Genomic DNA, 21,336 nt, shown 5'->3' with positions numbered 1-21,336 from the left:
ACATGGCATTGCAGATGCACAATTATATTACTTTCATCTGGTAATTTAAACAGTAGTCTTCAAGAAGGGAACAATTTCAAATGTTTTTCCAAGGATCACACAAACCCGACTCATAATAGTACAGACTTCAAAGGGCTGGACACATGGACTAATTTTGATGCACCTGCTCAGAACAGCATCCTGTCATTACTTTCAATCAGGATATAAGTACTGTATTTTACAGATAAGGTGTTCTGATTACCATGTCCTTGGAAAACTGGTGATTCTTACATGAAAATCACAATCCTTAGGAACATATGTGTACATACGTTTTGGAGTTCTGTCCTGAGGGGTGTCATCTTTGTCCACAGATGGATGCGAGAAGGATCTATTATTAATATAAAATATTTAGTTTAAGTTACAAATATCTCTAGTGTTCTTTATCGAAATACACACTGAAGATGGACCAATGTAGACGGTTACATGTATAACAAGGAAAAATGCCATTCAACCTTGAAGGAATAAAAATATATTGAATAATTCATCAAAGGAGACTTAAATGCTTCACACCTTTTGAGCCCTGCCAATGAAATGCTGGAAGCTCTCTGACAGGAAAAAAAACATACATTATGATAACCAACCTCCAATTAAGAGGAAAATTCTTTTTGTACTTGACGAATATCTCAAATCAGGAATGAGATTTGAATATCAGCAAACTTTCAATTACTATAATTACTCCTACCATTACCAAGTTAAATTCTTCAACTGGGGACTCCAGCCTCAAAATAGCATAATCCTAATGTGGACTTTTGACAGAATTTTATAAAAAAGATGTGTGTAGACATGGAAAGAGGGATGTCATTAAAGTAAGCTACCAGCAAATCTACCATTTGTATCAAGATTTCAAAATGTTCTGAATGGAGCATGCCCCCAGAGCCCCACTAGGAGCATCATGTCTCCAGCACTCAACATGATAATACGTCAAACAAAATTGAGATGACATAGAAAATCAGGCTGGCTAGAACACTGGTACAAATGATTGATGAATGTGGTTAACCTACCTTGTCCTTGACACTGGAAGTTACTCCACACGTCTCTCTGTGGAAAATAACAAATAACTCATGTCAGAGGGGAGCCATTTCAGGATTAATTCAGCCTGCAGGTGTTCCAGGAGATACCACTCTGGATTAGAGCAACAACGTCGGGAGAGGAGACTCACATCCTTCATTATATTCCATGTCCCAGGACATCTGTCACTGTGACTGCTGTAGATTTGGAAATCTTTCCAGTGGCTTTATTTTTGTAGTAATCTCTTGCCCATTGTAATACTACTGACAATAATTACTACATATAATATTGTTTCAACTGTAAACTTTATTTAAAACACAGTGAAAAGATCATTTCCCTTGCTACTTCAAGATTCGGTAACTGTGAAAATAGATAAATTTACTGTAGTACTGAATACAGAGAAGTGCAAATCTCAGTAATCCTACATGTAGGTTGCAAGATAAATTACCTGCTGTCTCTGTTGTCAGGTGATGGTAATTGAAGATTTGAGGCTGCAACTGAACACACAAAATACATTTAATTAGAGGCTTCAAGAGCTTGATTACAGGGACCTTAATGGGATATAAAGGCTTTTTGTGCCAATCCTGTACATGGCATTCAGAAAAGAAGAAAAGAACTGAAAGATGAAAAATCATCATCAGTGTATTTTAAGCACTTTAAAAATTTAAAGCAAACAGCAATTCATACTAATCTGGGTACCATCCTAGTAGTTTGATTTGGCTAATAAACCAAACCACAACATATACAACCTCACATACATTGTATACTGCTGCATCACCTAAGTTAGGGTGAGGCTTAGGGTTGCACCAGCATCTTTTTCATTTTCTAAAATCTATCCTCCTTATATTATGTCTTTTCTCACATATTCAAGTACATGTATATCATACATCTAAGGCCACACCAATTTAATTTCTTGGTTAACGGATTTTTCTACAAAAATAATGGAGCGGGCGGGCGAAAAAAAAATAAAAATAAAAACAGGCCTAGACATCCTACGATAGGAGCCATGAAGTCAACACACCAGGCTGGTTCAAAATTTTGACAATGAATTTTGAACTTTTAATGATACCACTGCATTGAAAGATGGAATGGCTTTAACAAGAAGTATGAAAAGGACTGTTTTCAACTGTTCACGGCAAAATATAAGCATTTTGCAGTTGATTCTGAATTTTTATTTTTATTTGCAAATCAGAAAAAAATGAAGCGGCGAATCCGTTAACCAAGAAATTAAATTGGTGTGGCCTAAGTGGAAAGAAAAGTGTTTATACAAGAAGCAAGGTAAGAGGTTTATGTTTTCATTAGATAAGGTATGTTCAAACATGTTTAAAGCTACACTCAGTGATGCATTTCCTCATTGTAATTACTTCCATTCATATAAGATTATAAAAGCAAAACAATGTTGATTTCAACAGCCTTGGCTGCTATGGAAACATGTACGTCAGCGTGTTAGTTTCACTTGTTCATATGCATAACACAAGTAATACGGTACTACATTGTGTATACTCTTGCACAAGCGTTAACATAAAGACTCATCTCTGTTACTGTTGCGTCTTATATGTAGTTTGAGTATTTTCTGTTTCAATGAACTTTCCCTGGAAATAATTCACCGTAAGCCTTTTCTCCAGTAAAGCCTTTGAAGCAACACATCCAAACAAGTGAAACAACTAACCGAAATGAGAAAAGTGCACCAGGGCATGTAGAGAACTTTGAAGCCTTAAGCTTTACCATATGGTATGTCAATTGTTTACTGTTTCTTGCTCACTTGTCTGAGCTAATTACATTAAGTGTTACTAGTAGGTGCTCTGAAGTACAGAACTGTTTCCAAAACATTAACCGCAACTTAACTCTCAACCCAAAAAGTCATTCATGTGGCAGTCATTGGCGAACCTAAGCTTAAGGAAACTATGACTAACAAACAGCCACTCCCCTATGTATACAAAGTGCTGTTTTATTTGCTGACCCCGAATCTGCCAGTATGAAAGAGTGCCAGGATGTTTAAGCCTGACCACATCTTCTATGCGTCACAGCCACCTTGACAATTAAATTTGCATAATCTGAATAGTGGGGGAAGTGCGCTGTAGGGTGAGGGGGAAAATGTTCAGCTCCTTAAATGCATCATGTGTGCTCATGAACGATTCAGAAGTTGCAAGCAGCAAGATGCGAAAGCAAAGCAACTGAGTGGAAAAAAACGTCTACTTAATGGCTACACCTGTTGCTCCAGCTACTAGTCGGTAAGTTGCATTTTTAACTGTCACAGATCCATAGCATAATGATGTGTTAATTGTGACATTAAGTGCAGCACAGTCATTCTTTTTTTGGTGGGGAACAAAAAGTTCTTTTTAGCAGAGCAGTTTCAACAGTTGATAACTTTATGGTAGAATGACAAATTAATGTTCATTACAGGACAAAGTTTCAACTTAAAGGAAATACATGAATGGAAAAAGTAATCATTCAATGCTGCAATGACAAACACAAGGGACAAAAGTAGGAGAACATGAAGGAAATTTTTGGATCAACCCAAATGAAGATGAAGTATGCCAAGATACAACTTCAAACAGATGAGCAACATCAGCTGCATATGTCTGTAACTCAATTCTTATGATTTCCTGTTTTGGTTTGACATTTTTCAGGAGATTTCCTGGGATGAAACCTCTCTGTCTTTTGAATCCCTGCTTTTTGTCCTACCACATGAAGCTCTACAATGTGTTCAAACATCCTTTTCAAGCTTCAAACAAGTTTGGATGTGTACCATCTGAAGCAAAAGTACTTTTAAACTATTTGGATCCTAAAGTGCTATTTGAAAAAGGCATGCAAGTGTGTCTGTTCTACAGACACAAGACAAATGGTAGTTTCTGTGTCTTTAAATGAAGCAAATCTGACATGTACATTTGTACATCTGGTGCGTCAGTCATGACGTCTGTCCAAATCCTTTGTTTTCTCCTTTATGAGCCTTATCGATCAACACACCTATAAACGTTTTGTAATAATCAATCACGCTGCCTCTTGATTTAACTAGACTTTGTGTAGGTCTGGCCAGTTTGTACAAAAAGAAATAGTCGATCAACTTGTCTTGCAATAAATTTGCTAATTGGCGTCAGCATGTTTCATCAATATTTACCAAACTTCACATAGCTTTAGGTTTGGTTTGGCCACTGTGTACAGTATGTGTACATGTACAGTATGTACATGTATCAGGGTTAGCGATTATAGCATAAGCTTGAGCTCAAAAGGGCATTAAATACAGGCCTCATCATATTACCTGTCTTGGGATGCTTGTGTCATCAAAAATGAGTAAAGAGCTCCAGCGAAGTGGATTTTGTTGTCTTTCGCTCTGTTTGCTGATCGCCACTGGTATTTGTACGTTTCAGCACGTAATACGCTCGTTGTTGCCGCGCAACAGGGTAAGACTTGTCAGAAAAGCAATGACTCCCACTCACCATTACTACTCAAATATTGATGTTCAGCTTTAAGGAAGAAGACTATTACCAATTGGCAAGGAAGACCTGTCAATGGAATAATGTAATGAAATTCAGAATGAAAACTGAGGACTCCACAGATGGTTTAGATACATTTTGTTGTGAAACAGCAGCTAGTTTCAGGAGAGGAAAGCTAGGAGACAGTCTATTTGTGTATCCTGAAGGAAGCATGGTTGGAAGCCTGTGACACGTGGAAGCCTTATAATTGGCATGACCAGTTGGTTTAACCTTACTACCTGTTTACTCACCTGCTAGTTCAGTGTGGATACCTGGACCTGATACGTACATGTACATGTAACATGAGTGTAACAAGCACTTAAAAACTCTGTCATACTACATGTAGTTTGAAACAATCACATCAGACGCAGTATACTAGAACAAAGTAAAAAATGTCTGGCATGTTTCTTTATCATTGGCAGAACCAAGACATCCTAAGGTCATCTTTTGAACCGAGTATTCATTATTCATTTAAGAATGGAATATAAAATGTCTCAATGGTCCAACCTTACAGAAAAGAGAGCATGTAAGAAAAACAGAAATTCACAGGTGCATTGCCTAGCTACAGGTTAAACTAAACAGGCCATACACACATCCTAGCAACACCTACCCATGTGAGAAGGTGTGAGCGGATTGTAGCGTGATGCCACAAAGACATGACACAAAAGGGAGCATGGATCTGTTGGCCGCTGCCTTAACTACTGGTTACCCTGCAAAGTTCTTAATCTGATTAACAAGGAAAGGACGACAATTAAAGGAAGCCTGAGCTTATGGGTCAGTAGTAATGGGACCTTTTGTAATGGTTGAAAAATACTAACCTGGTATCCAAACTTATGCGGACAGGATGAGAGAGACTCGGCAACTATAATGGATTTGGATATCAGACTAGAAAAACACTGGAATCAGCTAGATAAACCGCAAAGTTTAGCGCAGTACCCACACAACACCTGGTGATCTACTTATCCTCCTGAAAGCAGGTACTGTTTAGTCAGTTTTTGCCCTGGAGGTTACTGGAAAGGCCTTGAACTTGTTGCAAGATTGCTGGCACCACTTTCATACAGACAAGACCCAAAAGCCATCAGCTGCAGTGTGCTCCCTTTCTCAGCACTAATGACAAATGACAACAAATCACCAAATGGGGTCTGATCGCCTTTTTCTCCTACTTTCAAAACACAGTAAACTGAAGCAGGACAAGGTACAGACAAAGTCTTCTAACTTGTGTTAACTTTGCCAGGACAGCTAATACTGTTGATAAAAGCTTATAAATCATTCTCTCAAAACACTGACAGTGATCTTTAGGGCAAACTCTCCTGTGGTCTATATGGGAAAAGAAGCAAACTAGCTTTATCCTAGATGGTCTACATTTATACAAAGAAGACTTTTTTCAGACAGCAGGGGATCTTTGCTGAAAGGTTGTTTTACAGTAGCACCATTGACAACTAATTAGACAAGCTGAAAAACACAACAATGTAACCTGAAATATTTGCACATAGGATTGACGTAGTACGTACAAAAACTGTGGTGACGCATTTTCTAAGAGCGTGTCCCGATAAAAAGCTCCGGAACTTTTTCATGTGTTGTGTTATGGTTGACTTCAGCAAAATGTAATGTTGACTTTCATGGTGGTGCAAAAATGACTAAGGAGCAAAGTGGAAACTCAAATACATTGATTTTACACTTGTTTTGGAGAGGTTGGAAATGGCAATGCTGGTTATGACTTTCACCTGGGCCCTTAAGGGTGGGCTTGAAGTTGCTGTAATTTCAACAACAAACACTTGGCTGGTGGTTCTACCAAGCCAACAAGGTTGAACACTACTTGTCACCTACTATGTGTGAACAATCAATGCAAAAACTAGGTGGGCAGAAGCAGGTGTGTGTGTTTCCAGTGCAAACGCCCTTGAGAAACACTTTCAGAAAAATACAATGGTGCAACTCGTATAATCCCAAAGGCATGGTGTGGTTAAAGTGAATGACAGAACTTTTTAACAAGCTAGAGAAGACATGTTTAATTTCGACAAACACTGACATAACATGTACATGAACATGTAGACTCCTACCAGCTCCTTTCTAGGATGAGGTAAAGGTCTGTTTGGATTTAACTTTGTACTTGAATGTGCAAAACCATGTAAATTAATATTACTGCCAATTAACATGAAAATTGCTAACATTAACATTTCTAATTTTTTGCTTTGCTTTTCTCCACTTTCACACAAAGCAGAACCCAAGTTGCTACATATATCTGATTAAGATGCTGTCCCAAAGACCCCCCTGGCCAGCCCACACAGGACCAGCCCTCTGGTTCTTCCTTCTCTCCCGCATCAGTGTGGTGGTGGTTCATGGCCAAGACTGTCCGTCAGAGTGCACATGTGAGAACCCTGTGCAGGTAGGTACATCTTTCATTCACTTATCTAAGTTGACAATTATAAGTTGAGTCTCTTACCTATATTTGCATAAGATTTTTCCTATCTAATACTTGAAATTGTCCAATCCAAAAGATTGTGGCCTATAGAATTTACATGGTAACATGTTTCTCAACAAAGTTTTGTTGATTTTCAAAGCGTTCCTTTCACCCTCCACAGGCTGTGTGCCAGGGGGCAGGTTTGACAACTGTACCCAGCGGTCTCGGAGCCAGCACACTATTCCTCGTCCTTGATGACAACAACATCACACAACTGCAGCAAGGTGAACTCTCAGGACTCTCCAGTCTGTTTGGACTGACTGCTACCAGGAACTTGATCTCTAGCATCGAGGTGGGCACATTCACAGGACTAGCTTCGCTGTGGCTGCTTCTGCTAGAGGAGAACCAGTTGGCAGATATACCAGACGGCACCTTCAATGGGCTGACCAGTTTGCAGCTACTCTCTCTGGAGGGCAATCAGCTCTCCTCCCTGGAGAGTCACGCCTTCAGCCCGCTGACAAGTGTCGCGTACATCAACCTGGAAAACAATTTACTGACAACTCTCGACGAGAATGTTCTGTCGTCCCTGCCAAGCCTGGGCATCCTGGGCCTCGAGAACAACCCCTGGGACTGTAGTGACGACCTGGTGTGGATAGTAGACTTCATAGACAGCAGGAGTATCACCCTGGTCAGTGAGCAGTACGACCATGTACGGCCTACATGTGCATCACCGTCATGGGTGGCTGGGCAGGACATGCTGGACGTCCTGAGAGATGGGCTATACAGGACAACAGAGGCTCCCTACCCTACCAGTGTAGACACTACACCAGCTGTAACAACCCAGCCAGACACTACACCAGCTGTCACAACTCAGCCAGGCACTACACCAGCTGTAACAACCCACCCAGACACTACACCAGCTGTCACAACCCAGCCAGGCACTACACCAGCTGTAACAACCCAGTCAGACACTACACCAGCTGTAACAACCCAGCCAGACACTACACCAGCTGTCACAACCCAGCCAGGCACTACACCAGCTGTAACAACCCAGCCAGACACTACACCAGCTGTAACAACCCAGCCAGACACTACACCAGCTGTCACAACCCAGCCAGGCACTATACCAGCTGTAACAACCCAGCCAGACACTACACCAGCTGTCACAACCCAGTCAGACACTACACCAGCTGTCACAACCCAGTCAGACACTACACCAGCTGTAACAACCCACTCAGACACTACACCAGCTGTAACAACCCAGCCAGGCACTACACCAGCTGTCACAACCCAGCCAGACACTACACCAGCTGTCACAACCCAACCAAGCACTACACCATCTGTAACAACCCAACCAGGCACTACACCAGCTGTAACAACCCAGCCAGACACTACACCAGCTGTAACAGCCCAGCCAGGCACTACACCAGCTGTCACAACCCAGCCAGACACTACACCAGCTGTCACAACCCAGCTAGGCACTACACCAGCTGTAACAACCCAGTCAGACACTACACCAGCTGTCACAACCCAGCCAGGCACTACACCAGCTGTAACAACCCAGCAAACATCTGGGATAACAAAAACTGTTACACCAGCTGCAACAACTACTACAGCAGATCCCAGAACAACAGTTACAGAAGCAGATGCAACAAACACTGTGTCTACTCAGCCGCCATCTATAACAGGGTCAACTACACAAGAAAACTCTGGTGTGACCACAGCTGCTGAAACTAGCAAAAGTACCTCCCAAACCCAGGGGATACCTGTTGATACTAGTGGTGGCACCACAAAAACAATACAACCAGGGCAGTCATCATCAGTTACTCCTGTTGAGAACAATGGAATTGTAACTACTGAGGGCCCATCAGAGAGTTCAACACAACTAGGGTAAGTCATAGATGCATATTGCAAATGCTTATTATCTTTTGTCAACTATTTATTCACTTGTCCGCATACAAAAAGTAGACCAGATTTTACCGTCTTGGGCGGTTTTGACCATATCTGTACCTTGCAGTCTTGATCGATTTCTACTGTCCTCTACTATCTATGCACCTTGTCTAAAACGTTTTGTGGTCTTTCTGTGCTCCAGGCTTGCGGCATACCTGGGCATCGCCGGTGCCTTTGTAGCCCTGTTTGCCCTGACAGTTGGAGTGACAGTGTACGTGTCCAAAGCCAAGGCCCGGACCAGATCAGTCACGCCTGAGAGAGCCAGCTATGGGAGACCAAAGGCAAGGGTGGCGTGGCAGCATGAGATTTTGACGTAGAGAGTTAGAGTGGACAAACACATGGAATGTGAACTTGAACTGTTAGATAGAAAGATTAGTGAGGACTGACGTAGCATCAGAGATAGCTTCTCCTAGTGAGACAGTAGCCTCCATCAGGCCCTTCTGAGGAGTTAATAGTGTTTGCACTATTTCCAAGAGTCTGTCATAGACAGTCATACAAAAGTCGGAGTAACTGAAACTATCATAGTATAGACCTACAATGTACATATAGCATACATCATAAGCATGGGATTGGCAGTTGGTGAGGGTTCGAAACAGGTTTACCAGTAGTTCCAATCCCAACCTGTTTCGAACAAATATTTCTTCTGAAAATAGAATTACCATTGGTTCTAAGACAAGAAAAATTGTAACTTGCCAAATGATACCAGTACTTGATTAACATATTACAAAAATGTAGATGTGTGAATTGCAGAGGACTATGCTTTCTGAAACATAATTTTTGTAGATTGAGAAGTTCTATCTCAAATAGATTAAGAAGTGCACAAATTATATTTGCTACGTCCTAAAAGTGTTGTGATTAAGCCTGCACCAAGTGAAAACAGATCTAAAGAGCACATTGCTTCTTAATCGGATTATCTGAAAGCAATACCTGGTAGACCATCGGTATCATCCTTACAAGCCACCACCACCCTCATCCACATCTTATTCAGCACACTCATCACATCTCTACTATCATCATCATCACCAGAACCACATCATGTAAAACTATCCAGCCTTGAAACACCATCAGTATTCCAGCATGCAGGAGTACAGCAAAACTTTAAGCACAAGAATCATCTATCATCATCTCACTGTCATCTCAAAATCACAGTTGCATGTCTCCAATCTCAAGATCACACTCCAAGTACACATGCCATCAACTCACACCATGATCTCCCCAACAGTACGGTGATGTGACGGAAGACCACGAGAGGAGAGTTTCCCAGGTTTCCCTCGAGCTGCTGACATCCAATGACGCTTTTTGGACAGGTCATGGGGGAGGGGAAAATTCTGGTCTCTCCTCTGCTTTTGACATGTCCACAACTTCTCAGCACATGTACAGCACCAGACCATATCTTCTGACCGATGGGGATCAGTTTTGGTTAGCTGACCGAAGAGTCAGGGACCTTCACATGACCTTGAAAAGACCCGACGGGCCAAGAAGAGATGAGACTGACTTGTCATCATACAGAACCCCTCAATCTTCCATGTCCACGGATACCAGATATTCCACAAAACCATACAACCCAACCGAGGAAGACTGGTTTTGGAAGAATGACATGAAGGTCAGGGATGTTCAGATGACCTTGAAAAGACCAGACGGTCCAGTGAGAGATGAGACTGAGATATCATCACCGAGGCCTTCTTATTCTTCTACATCAGCAACTTCCAGATATTCCACGAAACCATACAACCCAACCGATGAAGATTGGTTTTGGAGGAATGACGCAAGGGTCAGAGACATTCATTCGACCTTGAAGAGACCAGATGGTCCTATGAGAGATGAGACTGAGATATCATTATCCAGACCGTCTTATTCTTTGGTGTCAAAAGATTCCAGATATTCCACAAAACCACACCACCTCACAGAGGAAGACTGGTTTTGGAGGAATGACACGAGGGTCAGGGATGTTCATTCGACCTTGAAGAGACCAGATGGTCCTGTGAGGAATGAGACAAATCTCATGCTTTATTGCTGAGGTAACTTTAGGGCAATCAAGTACTTCATGCTATAGTCTGTTTCTCTTGCTTTCAAATTTGCATACCTTTTAGAATGGAGCTGAGATAACTTTTTCGTAAGAATTTGAGAGTCTGGTTACAATACAAAGTTGTATTTTTGTATGAGGCATTATCAATACTAAAAATAGTATGAAAATCAGTGGCAATGGCACATTTGCCTAATAAGTATCTAGAAATGTCATGTTGATCAAAGAAAACGAGATCTGAATCATCTGATAATTAATAATTATCAATGTCATCATGCATGCTGATGTTATCTAACTTTAATGGTTTGCATGTTTTGTAGTAATAAGTAATAAAATTAATGATGTATTTTATACGTTATATTTCTCAACCTTTTACATGTGATGTAATACTATGCATTTTGTCATAAATGTTTGTATGTTTATCAGAAAACAATAAAGGAAAAGAATTTCAAAAGAACATCTTGTATTGTTACACTCAGGTAATCTTATCATGAATTTTGAATTAGAAAATATTTGAAGTCTTTGAGTCATCAACTCCAGACTACATTGTCAACAATATTTTACTTCTGGACACTGCTCAGTAAACACACGTCTATGTGTTTGGTCAAATTCAGACTACTTTGTCAAAAATATTATCTCTGGTGTGTTACACCGAAGGGCGGTTACACTGGCTATACTGATACAGATATAGATCTCTGCACATTGCTCAGTAAGCCTTATACATGTAATTAGGTGTTTGGTCAAATTCAGACTACATTGTAAACAATATTACCTATGGACATTGCTCAACAGTTATTTAATTAGTTCACATGATAAAGTTCACACAAACTCTGGACCCTGGACATGCTACTTTCAACACGTACACCACAGATCAAATACAGTAGTCTGTCATTAGTTCTGATGACCTCTGAAGTAAATGTGACTGATCTCTAGAGGCTCTATACATTTGACTTTCAACTGTCACTGTGACTGTTCTGGCCTTCTCATTGGATACTAGTAATTCAGCAATATTCAACAGAAATTCCTTCTTTTCTGTAAATAGAGTCCCCATAATGTAGCAGTAATGAGACTGTTTTTCCCACTGTAGGGCAAGGTTTGTTTGTTCTGCTATGGGACTTGATTGACATAGCAGGAAAATGGCCATAGCCTTTGTATTGTGTTGTGACCTTTATTTTATAAACCATTTAGTATATGACTCTAAAAGTAGCCAAGCAACTTGCTATATACATGTAGTTAGGGCTATTCTAAAAAAACATTGAGCAGAACAAAGAAATAGTTACCTTTCTCTGGTGATCCTTATTTGCATTACTCTTATATCTAGATTCATTGGTTTATTAAAAAAAAGCTGGGTAAAGTCACCATAATTCAGTCAAGAGAGCTGTGACCAAAAAGCTCATTTTAATCCCTAAAACCTCCACAAAATAACAGTGTATCAACAATGTTTTGCAGATGTCAGGTTTTGATTTTTGTGGACAACTGTAGCACCCATACACTTTTCAGTAAAGGATGGTGACTCATACTCATAGCAACTGAGACATACATGTACATGTAAGCTCAGCAGTCAGCATCCTGTTCTAAATGAGAAGGCGGGTGAAGTGGAAGAGTTTAACGCATTCCTGACCTTATTACCAACCCATGTACACATGTACTGGTCAAGCTCTCTAAACTTGAGCAGGGATCAGGGAAGTCTTACTGTATGTACACAGCTACCTGCTGATTCTAGGTTAAACATACCACACCTTGCGATTTCATTCACTTGTCACAGGTATCCTAGTGAAGGGACACATCAGGATACCCGGTAACAACTTTAGAGTCTTAGAGTCCAAATCAACAACAAAAGTTAAAACTTGAATGTGATTAGTTTTCTATGGTAAACACGACTACTGATATTTGGCCATTTGAGGGTAATCATTACCTTCCAAATTCTGATAAAGAAATCATCAAAACATTTAAAGTATTATTAACACAACCTTGTATAAACATCTGATGACATGTTTGACATCTTGTTACCCATAGAAACAGAGTGTCTCCCCCCAAAAGTGTCTGCAGACTCCTATCTGTTTTTTCTGTATGAAGAAAGGTGATAGTGTTCCACATGAAAATGTATGTGGCATGACTGTTACAGAAGAAGAGATAATTTGATTAAAAAATAAGAATGATGGATAGTCTGTTTTGATTTGTTAGTAGCAATATTGCTATGGTGCTGTCAGAGGGTGTGGTCTGATCGTGTATCACAGCTCAAAAGGCCACGACTTGTGTCAACAGTCAAGTTTTGGGCAGGCCTAATAAGAGAGCTGTGCCAGCATACGTAGTGGTGTCAACTGTATTACCATTCATCCACGACTCAAGAAGCATTTTGAACAGTGCCCTCCTTGAGCAGGTAAGTATCTTTTAAGGTTTTACATATTGTGTAGACAGTGCAAATTTCCCATTTTTAACTATTAGAAGCATACTTTTGCCTATGTTCATCCAAAAATATACAGTATAAGAACTGGTGAGAAAAATGACCTCTGTGACTACTATGAAGGATATTTCTTCATGGCATGCATGACATGGGATGTGGATTAATAAGTACATTGTAGTAGCACACCATTAGCTACCTACGGGAGCAAAGTTTTCCTCACTTCCTGGTCATGTGTTTTTTATGTTCAATACAATATTGATTTTGCGTGTAAAATGTGTACTTTGCCTCGCAATTGTCCATTAACGACTGGCAACCAACAACCCTGCCTAGAACAGGTACAATAGCACAGAGCTTTAGCTGTGTTCTTCTTTTTCTTCTGTCTTCCATCACAATCCTTAAAAGGCTACTTATCTGAGGTACATAGAACATAATGATATGAGCAAAAAGTATTTGCTTGCTTTACCTACATGGCTCAAAGTGAGAGCAGTTCATAATTTGTGTAAACGAAATCTATCGCAAGGGCTGCAATATAAAAAATCTCTATGCTTATTTGAATACACTGTAATCGCTTTCCAGACTTAACATTGTGCATGGAATGCTAGGATTCATTTTTCCAGAAAGGTAGTAAAATATATCTCATGCCATTTGGTACAGCCTCCCCTGATCAAAATGAAAAACCTATATAATATATTTTCTGCATACATGTACATGTACATGTACATGTACAACATACTTAGCTTATGGTAGTGGCTAACTTTAGTTCTCCTTGTGTATTTCAGTAGCAACTCGGCTTGATGATGAGAAACATCTTGTTCTACCTGGGATTGGTGACTGTGGTTGTCAGCTGTGCCACAGCACAATCAACTACCACCGCTGGCCCTACCACTGCCAGTTCCACGCCTGCAGGTGGGACCACAGCAGCAAACACTGGGCCCACCAGTGGTGATGCTACCACCGGTGCTACAGTGACACCCAATCCAACCATGGTGAGTCAGGCTAACTTTTCCTCTGCAATGTTTTGTTATGTTTCAACATTTTTTTAATGATAACCTCTACAAACACAGATGAACTTTCATGCTGGTGACATTTTCTACTTATTTTTTTTTTATCCCAAATACAGTAGAAACAAATTAGAAACACACAGGGAGAACCACAAGAGTTTCACATGTTATATCTTTCTTCTAAATCTGTGTAACAACAGTGAACTGTGGCTGTAAATTTTTACAAGCATGTTTCTTTGCTTGCATTTTCAGGCCATGACAACTGCTAGTGGAGCTACCATCATGCCCTTCATGCTGCTGGTGACTGCCATGGCTGGGGTAGCTCTGCTGGCATGAAACTGATACATTTGGACCTGGCAACGGACTGGCCCAAGCACGTTTACTGCTTGACTTGTAGTAATACTCCTACTACATGTACCAGTAAAAGTGTAGAGTTAAGAGAGGGGTGTAAGACCAGAATCAACAAGAATGTACATTTCACACTATTACTGTAAAAATGTCTCAAGAAAATAACTTGGTAATTGTACATTTTATACAATCATTGTTAAATTTTCTGCACAACCCCTTTCCTCCAGATTGACATTGACAGGTGGATTGTTGAGTGCCAACAAGACATGTATCAACAAGAAGACTTTCCTGTTCTGACCTCAGTTGTTACAGAGTAATCTGCACATGAATTCATATTGCACAACTTCGTTGTATATCAACTTTGCATGGCTTGATGACACTATGCAGCTACATTTATATGTACTAGTCATATCATTTCAAATGACACTGAAAGCTTTTTGGAGAGACATTGTGAAAGGGACGTATGATGTTGGTCTCAAGGAGGAATGGAACAAATAATATCATAATATCCTAACTTAAATTTCCAACAAATCTAAAGTTTGAGCCTAAATAATAGATCAAGCAATGACTGCAGTCATTGTCAGCCAAATATGGACTTCTAATTATAAATATGTAACAGATTAGTTAAATGGCCATTCTAAGAGCCACAGAGAGTCCTTTTCTGCATGTATGACAATATATACACATTTATACATGTATGTCAATGACATGTTTACATTATAAGTTGCACAATTGCTTGCTGCTATGAGTTGTATTGAACAAAACTGGTGGAAATGAAGCTTTGAAATAAAGGAAGACTTCACCATATGGTCTTGTGTTAACATGGCAGTGTGTGCACAAAAATGGGTAAACAGGTAACTTGGTAATCTCATTTCTAAATCATAATGCCATACATTTAAATCTCAGCTGGGCCAACACAGTTTTGAATCAAGATACACACGATCTTTGTTCAGCTGAAGATTCAAATAATCAACACACAATCATGGTAGGTTAGGTTGCAGCTTACCTGTGTTGGGAAGAACAGCCTGGTTCACTGCATACACAGAAGATGTGGGCTCATACATTTGCATAAGGGACGTCTGAAATATTATGACACAGCTTACTACATGTCTGCACATCACCACTCCTCCAGTATCTTTCAATCTATATGCTTTCAGAGTTGGTGAAAACTTGGGGAATTTTCGAACTGGAATGTCTCTTCCCTTGAAATGATGAGTACTAGAAAATATTAAAAAAGGCACAAAAACAAGCATAATATACTAGTAGTAATTTAAATTTAGTGTTTTTCTGTTGAGGTAGTCTTCATGTCACTTACATGTCATGTCAAAAACAGTATTACACTGATCAAATAGAGCAATTGCTCTACAATGACACCCACAAAGTCAAATACTATATACATTGTAAAAGCAAAATTCTTTTCCTAGATTTTTTTTACCTTGATTATTGCCAGCAGTGTTCTCTCCTCTTGTAGCCACACCTGTCGTTTATCTGGTGTCACGTTCACATCCACCGAATCTACAAGACACACATATTATGGGCTAGGACTTTCAACCTCCAAATACAAATGTAAAAGCGATATGGGTTCAAAAGATGGGAAGAACATCTGATTCAACATTTATACAATTATCAGGTAGGTAACTTTCAGTAACAAATACATTGGTAACCTGAAGTGCTGATGGTTAACAGTATTTTAACAGACCAAGTGTCTGACATGAACTTACCTCTGGCCAAGGAGATGTCCAGGACTACAAATGGATACTGGTGTCTGTTGTACATGTGGTAGACTTCATTCACAACCTTGGAAACCTAAACAAGACGTGGGACAAAAGACTTACAGTCAAACCAGTACAAGTGATGACACAAGAACCATCTGGCAAATGCTAATTCTATATGGTGGTCACTTAGATCCTCTCTATAGAGTGAGTCCATAACATTTGTGTTCACAATACTGTCTGATTTGACTATATATCTACCTTAGGAAGATCACAGGGCCTCTTGTTGATGAAGAAGTACTGTCTGTCTGCACTGCCCCTTCCCTGGCCATGGGAACACGTGGACAAGTGACCTGTAATACTGACAGATAGAAACAGACTTAGGCATTACAGTGCATGCCATTGTATTGTTGTTAATATTGTCCAACAGGTCTGAGTCAACATGACATAAAAACCTGCTCCGCACAAACACATACAATACCAAATCCTTTTTTTAAATTTTAGATGTTTCAACCTTTTTAAATCTAACCTGCTGTTGACCTTTCTCTGGGTCTGCATACCAGTACATTAAAAAGGGTGACCAGTATCTTGAATAAGTTTCTGTACCTTTTGGCTTACTCTTGCACTTGTGTACCGTAATGTAATTTGTAATTATATTAGATTCAATTTACTTGAGTTAATTCAGTATCAAATTTGACATCATATCATTCAAAAGGCAAGCCATTCATTAGGTAATTAAGCATTTTTTCTAGGCTTTTGGCTTCCTTTGTACAAGTAATGTTATTATTACTTATGATATGTTTTACTCCTTTTTCATACATGTGGAAAATACACTGTAAACAATAACCACCTGAAGTGCTCGGTGCTGTTGCCCCCCTGGACCCCCATCTCCTCAGCCACCTCCTGACTGGGTCTGTGCTGGACAAACGGCAGCAGGCCTGACAGCTGCTTGGGACCAAACACGTTGGTCACGTTCTCCTTCAGGCTGGCATTCCCATTGGTGCTTACCACAGTCGTGCGCTTACTGGGGAAGAGATAGGTATCTGATTGGTGCAAAGCAACTGTGATTGTGAATAAGAGAACTTTTGGCCTTCTTCCTGCTGATTTATAGTGTTTTTCTGATACAGAGTAATAAATATGTGAGCTAATGGCAAGAATATTTGTGTCAATACTCAATAAGACTCAATTTACAAGTGTTTCAGTAGAAACTGCCCGTTTCCAGGCAAAACACATCAGATTGTAGAAATCGGGTACTTTTCTCTTGATTCACGTCTAGAACTGTACTCCCTCACATCAATCTGGAAGAAACTCAAAAAAGTGTTCTGGGATCTTTCAGTGGGGAGTTACATGTATACATACTAGATTAAAGTGTACTGTCTTGTTACATGTGCATCTGGAACAAAATGAATGGCATGAGACCCAAAAGACTCACCCTTTGCCAGCCTGATGAGTGCAGGTGATTCTCACATTTGTGCTGATGACACAGTATGCATACAGCACATTCAACATCTTGGAGTACTCCTGGGGAGACACAGGTTATGACCAGTGAATCTTCCCAGTGTCATGTAACTTACAGTAATACTAACAGTCTGTCCAGTCTTCATAATCAGTTCCACTGAATTTTATCCATGTTACAGCTACAGTTTTAAAGTTTCAAAGTATACTGGTATATATAGTTACTAATAAAGTATTATGAATGCATAAGTGTAAAACATGTGGACCGTTCTGTTTCATATTCAGCGTTAGCCTTTATTGCACAACAATTGTGTTCATCTATTATGAGGCAAAACACTCCACAGTAAGTGCATCTTTTTTCACCTTCTTAAGATTCCTAAGGAATTCCTTGTGTCTAACCGGGAGTGTGCTGAATATCTGCTGGATGGTGACAGTGGTGCCTTGCTGAAAAAAAATTTAAAAAATTGATATACATGTACCTTCTGTACAGTTAAGATTCCCAGACAACAAAGAACATCATTGGCATTTCATGTGCAGTGCACATGTCTGAAGAAAAAAAAGCACTTACAATAATTCAATCTGGTACTGTATACCTTAAGCTCGGTAAATTTCCTCATTTCAGGTGGGGATGATTTGTAAATGTCAGAAGGATTTGGCTACTCACCTGCCTAGCACATGGAGCCTTCTGGATGAGTTTGCCATTGTGATCGTACACTAACTTGGTGCCAACATGAGCATCCTTGTGACAGGTTGTGATAGACAAGTCACTGGGGAAAGAAAAACAAACGTTACTTTATGCCTTTCTGCTGCTGATATTCTGCATTTTTACATAGTTTCTCTATTATATTTGATATTTACATACTGTATGACAAGTTGTATTTGAGATCAAAATTTATATGTGCTGTGCTCAAAGACTGTATGGCAGATGATGGTGACATTTGAAGGAGTTAATTCTTACAGATGAAGTTGAAAGGAAATAGATGTTCATGTATTTGGCTGTACTCCGAGAAACAGTCCGAAAAGATTGTTGAGGGTTTTACCTAAGAGCACAGAGGGAGCTCAGGGCTTCTCCACGGAACCCAAATGTTTCAACTGACGTCAGATCAGAGAAGTCCTGTAGTTTGGAGGTGTGGTGCTTCAGGGCTGGAGGATGGTAGAAAGAGCACAGCTAGCAGTTTATTTCTCAAATGCTTCACTACTGAAGGATAAGGAATTACACGCCACTTGATGTCAATGTTACAATTTGTCATAGCTGATCCATAATAACTACAGTTAACTGTAGTATACAGAAAATATGGGTAAATAACTGAGTCCTTCAAAGTTGCTTTCCTCCACTCCTGAGCCGTTGTCCACCACCTCCAGTAGTTCTGAGCCATGCTCCTTCAGACGAATGTCTGCAGAAAGAAATATCAGTCATCACTTAGCTTGGTCATCCAGTATATCAGAGTGATGACATAGAACAGAGAACTGAAGACAGACTAGCTTGGCTAAGTTTGTATTTGCTGGTATATGTTGCAGCGAAGAAATGTCTAAATCATCTGGATTTACTCAACCTTTAATATTTTAATTATCTAGTTGAATCAGATGCCAAAAGTTTGTTTGTCCGAATAATTTTTTAATCCATAATCTAAAATTCAAACAAGTTGTTTGTGGCATACATGTATATTGCTAGTGTCTCCCAAATAACTTTGTAGCATAGATTTTCCCTCAGTAAAAATTCATGGTCGGTGTCTCCAAGACATGCATATATGCATATATGCATATTCCAGACGTCTCATACCTATGTTTTGTGGCACACATCACATTCCCGGTGTCTCGTACCTATGTTTGTAGCTCCTGCATCCAGACTGTTCTCCACCAGTTCCTTCATGGCGGTGGCGAGGTTCAGCACGACCTGTCCGGAGCAGATCTGGTGCACCGAGCAGCGGTCAATGGGCTGGATGGGTCCTGCCATGTCAGGGCTTTTTATTGTGTAACCTCTTCTTCACAGAACCTCCTACTTTGGCTGATGAGGACAGTATCAGGTATGTTCCAGAATAAAATCAAAATGCAAAGTAAAACAAGCTCCTTGTGATAATCAGATGTACCCTTTGTAAAGGTACTTTAATCAATGCTCTCTATGTCAAAATCTCATTTTGAACCTCCTTGTTTTTACCATGGTTTATAAGAAACCTTGCCTTGGTCAAAACAAATACATGTACAGATGTACTAGTTTAGTACATCACTACATCGTATATGGCAACAGAGCACGATCTTCCAAGTGTATCTCATAAATTTCGTTCGTAACGTCTTACTGCACATCGATCTTTTCACTCTATCGAAGCTACTAGTGCTTTGGTAACGTTGTATCGTCTCTTTTCGGCTCTTTTATAAAAAATTATGTGGGGGGTGGGGGAGGGGGGCAGGTGCATTTGAATATCTCGTGTATCATCGTATCCATTGCTTTTAAAGATAAGTCTATACATTCATGTGTAGAAGCTATCTCTGGAACCTGGTCAAAATGCAAATGGGAGCTAATATCGTTGACATAATCGACAAACCTTATCGATGCTGCAGCAAAATAAAATCAAACACCCGCCATCATCTTCTTTGAGGTATGGCTTGGTCTAGAATATGGTAGGACGGCCACGAAAGACGGCCACGCCGCTATTGGTCAATTTCTCAGCAAGCTCCACGCTGCTATTGGTCGGGGTATCAGCTGCTGCAGTGAGGGATAGCTAGCGGTGGGGAGGGCTGCCGGCGTTTATCCACAACTTTTAGGGGCAAAAAAACGTCAACCTTTACGACTATAATCACTCCACTTCGGTGGATAAGCCAAAAACAGTCATTTGTGCGTCTCTTAGCTCTGCTGCCTTAGCTCTGGAAACCTTACAGGTAATGACTGCGTGAGGGACTTGGGTCTAGATTACGTTAACGTTACCAGTAAAACGCCGTACGCGTACGCGTATACGGGAAATACTTTCCATGGGCCTTTCATAATGTAGGGACCAGGTAAGCACCGTACAGGTGATATTTGCGTGGCCCTTTCATCTGGGGAGCAGGTAAGGCACCGTACAGGTAATATTTGCGTGGCCCTTTCATCTGTGGACTAGGGAAGGCACCGTACAGGTAATATTTGCGTGTCCCTTTCATCTGGGAACCAGGTAAGGCACCGTACAGGTAATATTTGCGTGGCCCTTTCATCTGGGAACCAGGTAAGGCACCGTACAGGTAATATTTGTGTGGTCGTTTCATTTTTGGACCAGGTAAGGCACCGTACAGGTAATATTGGCGTGGCCCTTTCATCTGGGAACCAGGTAAGGCACCGTACAGGTAATATTTGCGTGGCCCTTTCATCTGGGGACTAGGTAAGGCACCGTACAGGTGATATTTGCGTGGCCCTTTCATCTGGGGAGCAGGTAAGGCACCGTACAGGTAATATTTGCGTGGCCCTTTCATCTGGGGAGCAGGTAAGGAACCTTACAGGTAATATTTGCGTGGCCCTTTCATCTGTGGACCAGGTAAGGCACCATACAGGTAATATTT

At 40.4% G+C, this 21,336-nt stretch overlaps 3 protein-coding genes across 12 annotated transcripts in view; 2 read left to right on the top strand and 1 right to left on the bottom strand.

Moving 5' to 3' along the window:
• The window catches only part of LOC109482628 (mismatch repair endonuclease PMS2-like), a 30,102-nt gene that overhangs the window by 3,201 nt on the left and 5,565 nt on the right, over nucleotides 1-21,336 (bottom strand). For 2 of the 6 annotated variants that reach the window (XM_019785444.1, XM_019785436.1), the window contains 7 exons: nucleotides 16,366-16,450; nucleotides 16,080-16,159; nucleotides 15,651-15,723; nucleotides 1,496-1,544; nucleotides 1,041-1,077; nucleotides 550-584; nucleotides 309-367 (listed from right to left, as the gene is read on the bottom strand). In XM_019785444.1, the coding sequence (XP_019641003.1) occupies nucleotides 309-367; nucleotides 550-584; nucleotides 1,041-1,077; nucleotides 1,496-1,544; nucleotides 15,651-15,723; nucleotides 16,080-16,159; nucleotides 16,366-16,450 (418 nt within the window). Of the gene's footprint in view, nucleotides 1-308; nucleotides 368-549; nucleotides 585-1,040; nucleotides 1,078-1,495; nucleotides 1,545-15,650; nucleotides 15,724-16,079; nucleotides 16,160-16,365; nucleotides 16,451-16,617; nucleotides 16,718-17,206; nucleotides 17,381-17,788; nucleotides 17,878-18,174; nucleotides 18,256-18,475; nucleotides 18,579-18,851; nucleotides 18,955-19,118; nucleotides 19,206-19,632; nucleotides 19,817-20,351; nucleotides 20,405-21,336 lie in introns of those variants that run through there. The other 4 variants (XM_019785462.1, XM_019785471.1, XM_019785453.1 and 1 more) reach the window with 4 other exon arrangements.
• Nucleotides 2,992-9,390, top strand: LOC109482719 (mucin-2-like). Of its 2 annotated transcripts, none has more exons than XM_019785547.1 (4): nucleotides 2,992-3,278; nucleotides 6,739-6,903; nucleotides 7,100-8,808; nucleotides 9,011-9,390. In XM_019785547.1, exons 2-4 carry the CDS (start codon nucleotides 6,769-6,771, stop codon nucleotides 9,183-9,185), a joined length of 2,019 nt encoding a protein of 672 aa, XP_019641106.1. In that variant the 5' UTR covers nucleotides 2,992-3,278; nucleotides 6,739-6,768; the 3' UTR covers nucleotides 9,186-9,390. The 2 variants fall into 2 exon arrangements, with proteins under 2 accessions (XP_019641106.1, XP_019641099.1); XM_019785540.1 differs by having other exon boundaries at nucleotides 6,736-6,903.
• LOC109483086 (mucin-2-like) lies at nucleotides 13,121-15,451 on the top strand. 4 transcript variants are annotated; one of them, XR_002140992.1, is made up of 3 exons: nucleotides 13,121-13,271; nucleotides 14,078-14,281; nucleotides 14,549-15,451. XR_002140992.1 is itself a non-coding variant. In XM_019786078.1 (3 exons), exons 1-3 carry the CDS (start codon nucleotides 13,568-13,570, stop codon nucleotides 14,630-14,632), a joined length of 351 nt encoding a protein of 116 aa, XP_019641637.1. In that variant the 5' UTR covers nucleotides 13,550-13,567; the 3' UTR covers nucleotides 14,633-15,451. The 4 variants fall into 4 exon arrangements, 1 of the variants encoding a protein (XP_019641637.1); XR_002140990.1 differs by having other exon boundaries at nucleotides 13,124-13,271; nucleotides 14,075-14,281; XR_002140991.1 differs by lacking the exon at nucleotides 13,121-13,271 and adding an exon at nucleotides 13,532-13,630 and having other exon boundaries at nucleotides 14,075-14,281.

The sequence above is a fragment of the Branchiostoma belcheri genome, unplaced genomic scaffold, assembly GCF_001625305.1.
Source record: "Branchiostoma belcheri isolate BF01 breed outbred unplaced genomic scaffold, Haploidv18h27 scaffold11, whole genome shotgun sequence".
Taxonomy (NCBI): domain Eukaryota; kingdom Metazoa; phylum Chordata; class Leptocardii; order Amphioxiformes; family Branchiostomatidae; genus Branchiostoma; species Branchiostoma belcheri.
Note: the sequence above shows the minus strand (reverse complement) of the source record. Positions and strands in the feature narration are given on the sequence as shown.

Excerpts from the sequence above, each read along its gene's own strand:
- LOC109483086 (XM_019786078.1), top strand. The coding sequence starts at position 13,568 with ATGTGTACTTTGCCTCGCAATTGTCCATTAACGACTGGCAACCAACAA. Across the intron at positions 13,631-14,077 it reads AACAACCCTGCCTAGAACAG|CAACTCGGCTTGATGATGAG; the intron begins GTACAATAGCAC and ends GTATTTCAGTAG. Across the intron at positions 14,282-14,548 it reads TGACACCCAATCCAACCATG|GCCATGACAACTGCTAGTGG; the intron begins GTGAGTCAGGCT and ends TTGCATTTTCAG.
- LOC109482719 (XM_019785547.1), top strand. The coding sequence starts at position 6,769 with ATGCTGTCCCAAAGACCCCCCTGGCCAGCCCACACAGGACCAGCCCTC. Across the intron at positions 6,904-7,099 it reads CATGTGAGAACCCTGTGCAG|GCTGTGTGCCAGGGGGCAGG; the intron begins GTAGGTACATCT and ends CACCCTCCACAG. Across the intron at positions 8,809-9,010 it reads GAGAGTTCAACACAACTAGG|GCTTGCGGCATACCTGGGCA; the intron begins GTAAGTCATAGA and ends TCTGTGCTCCAG.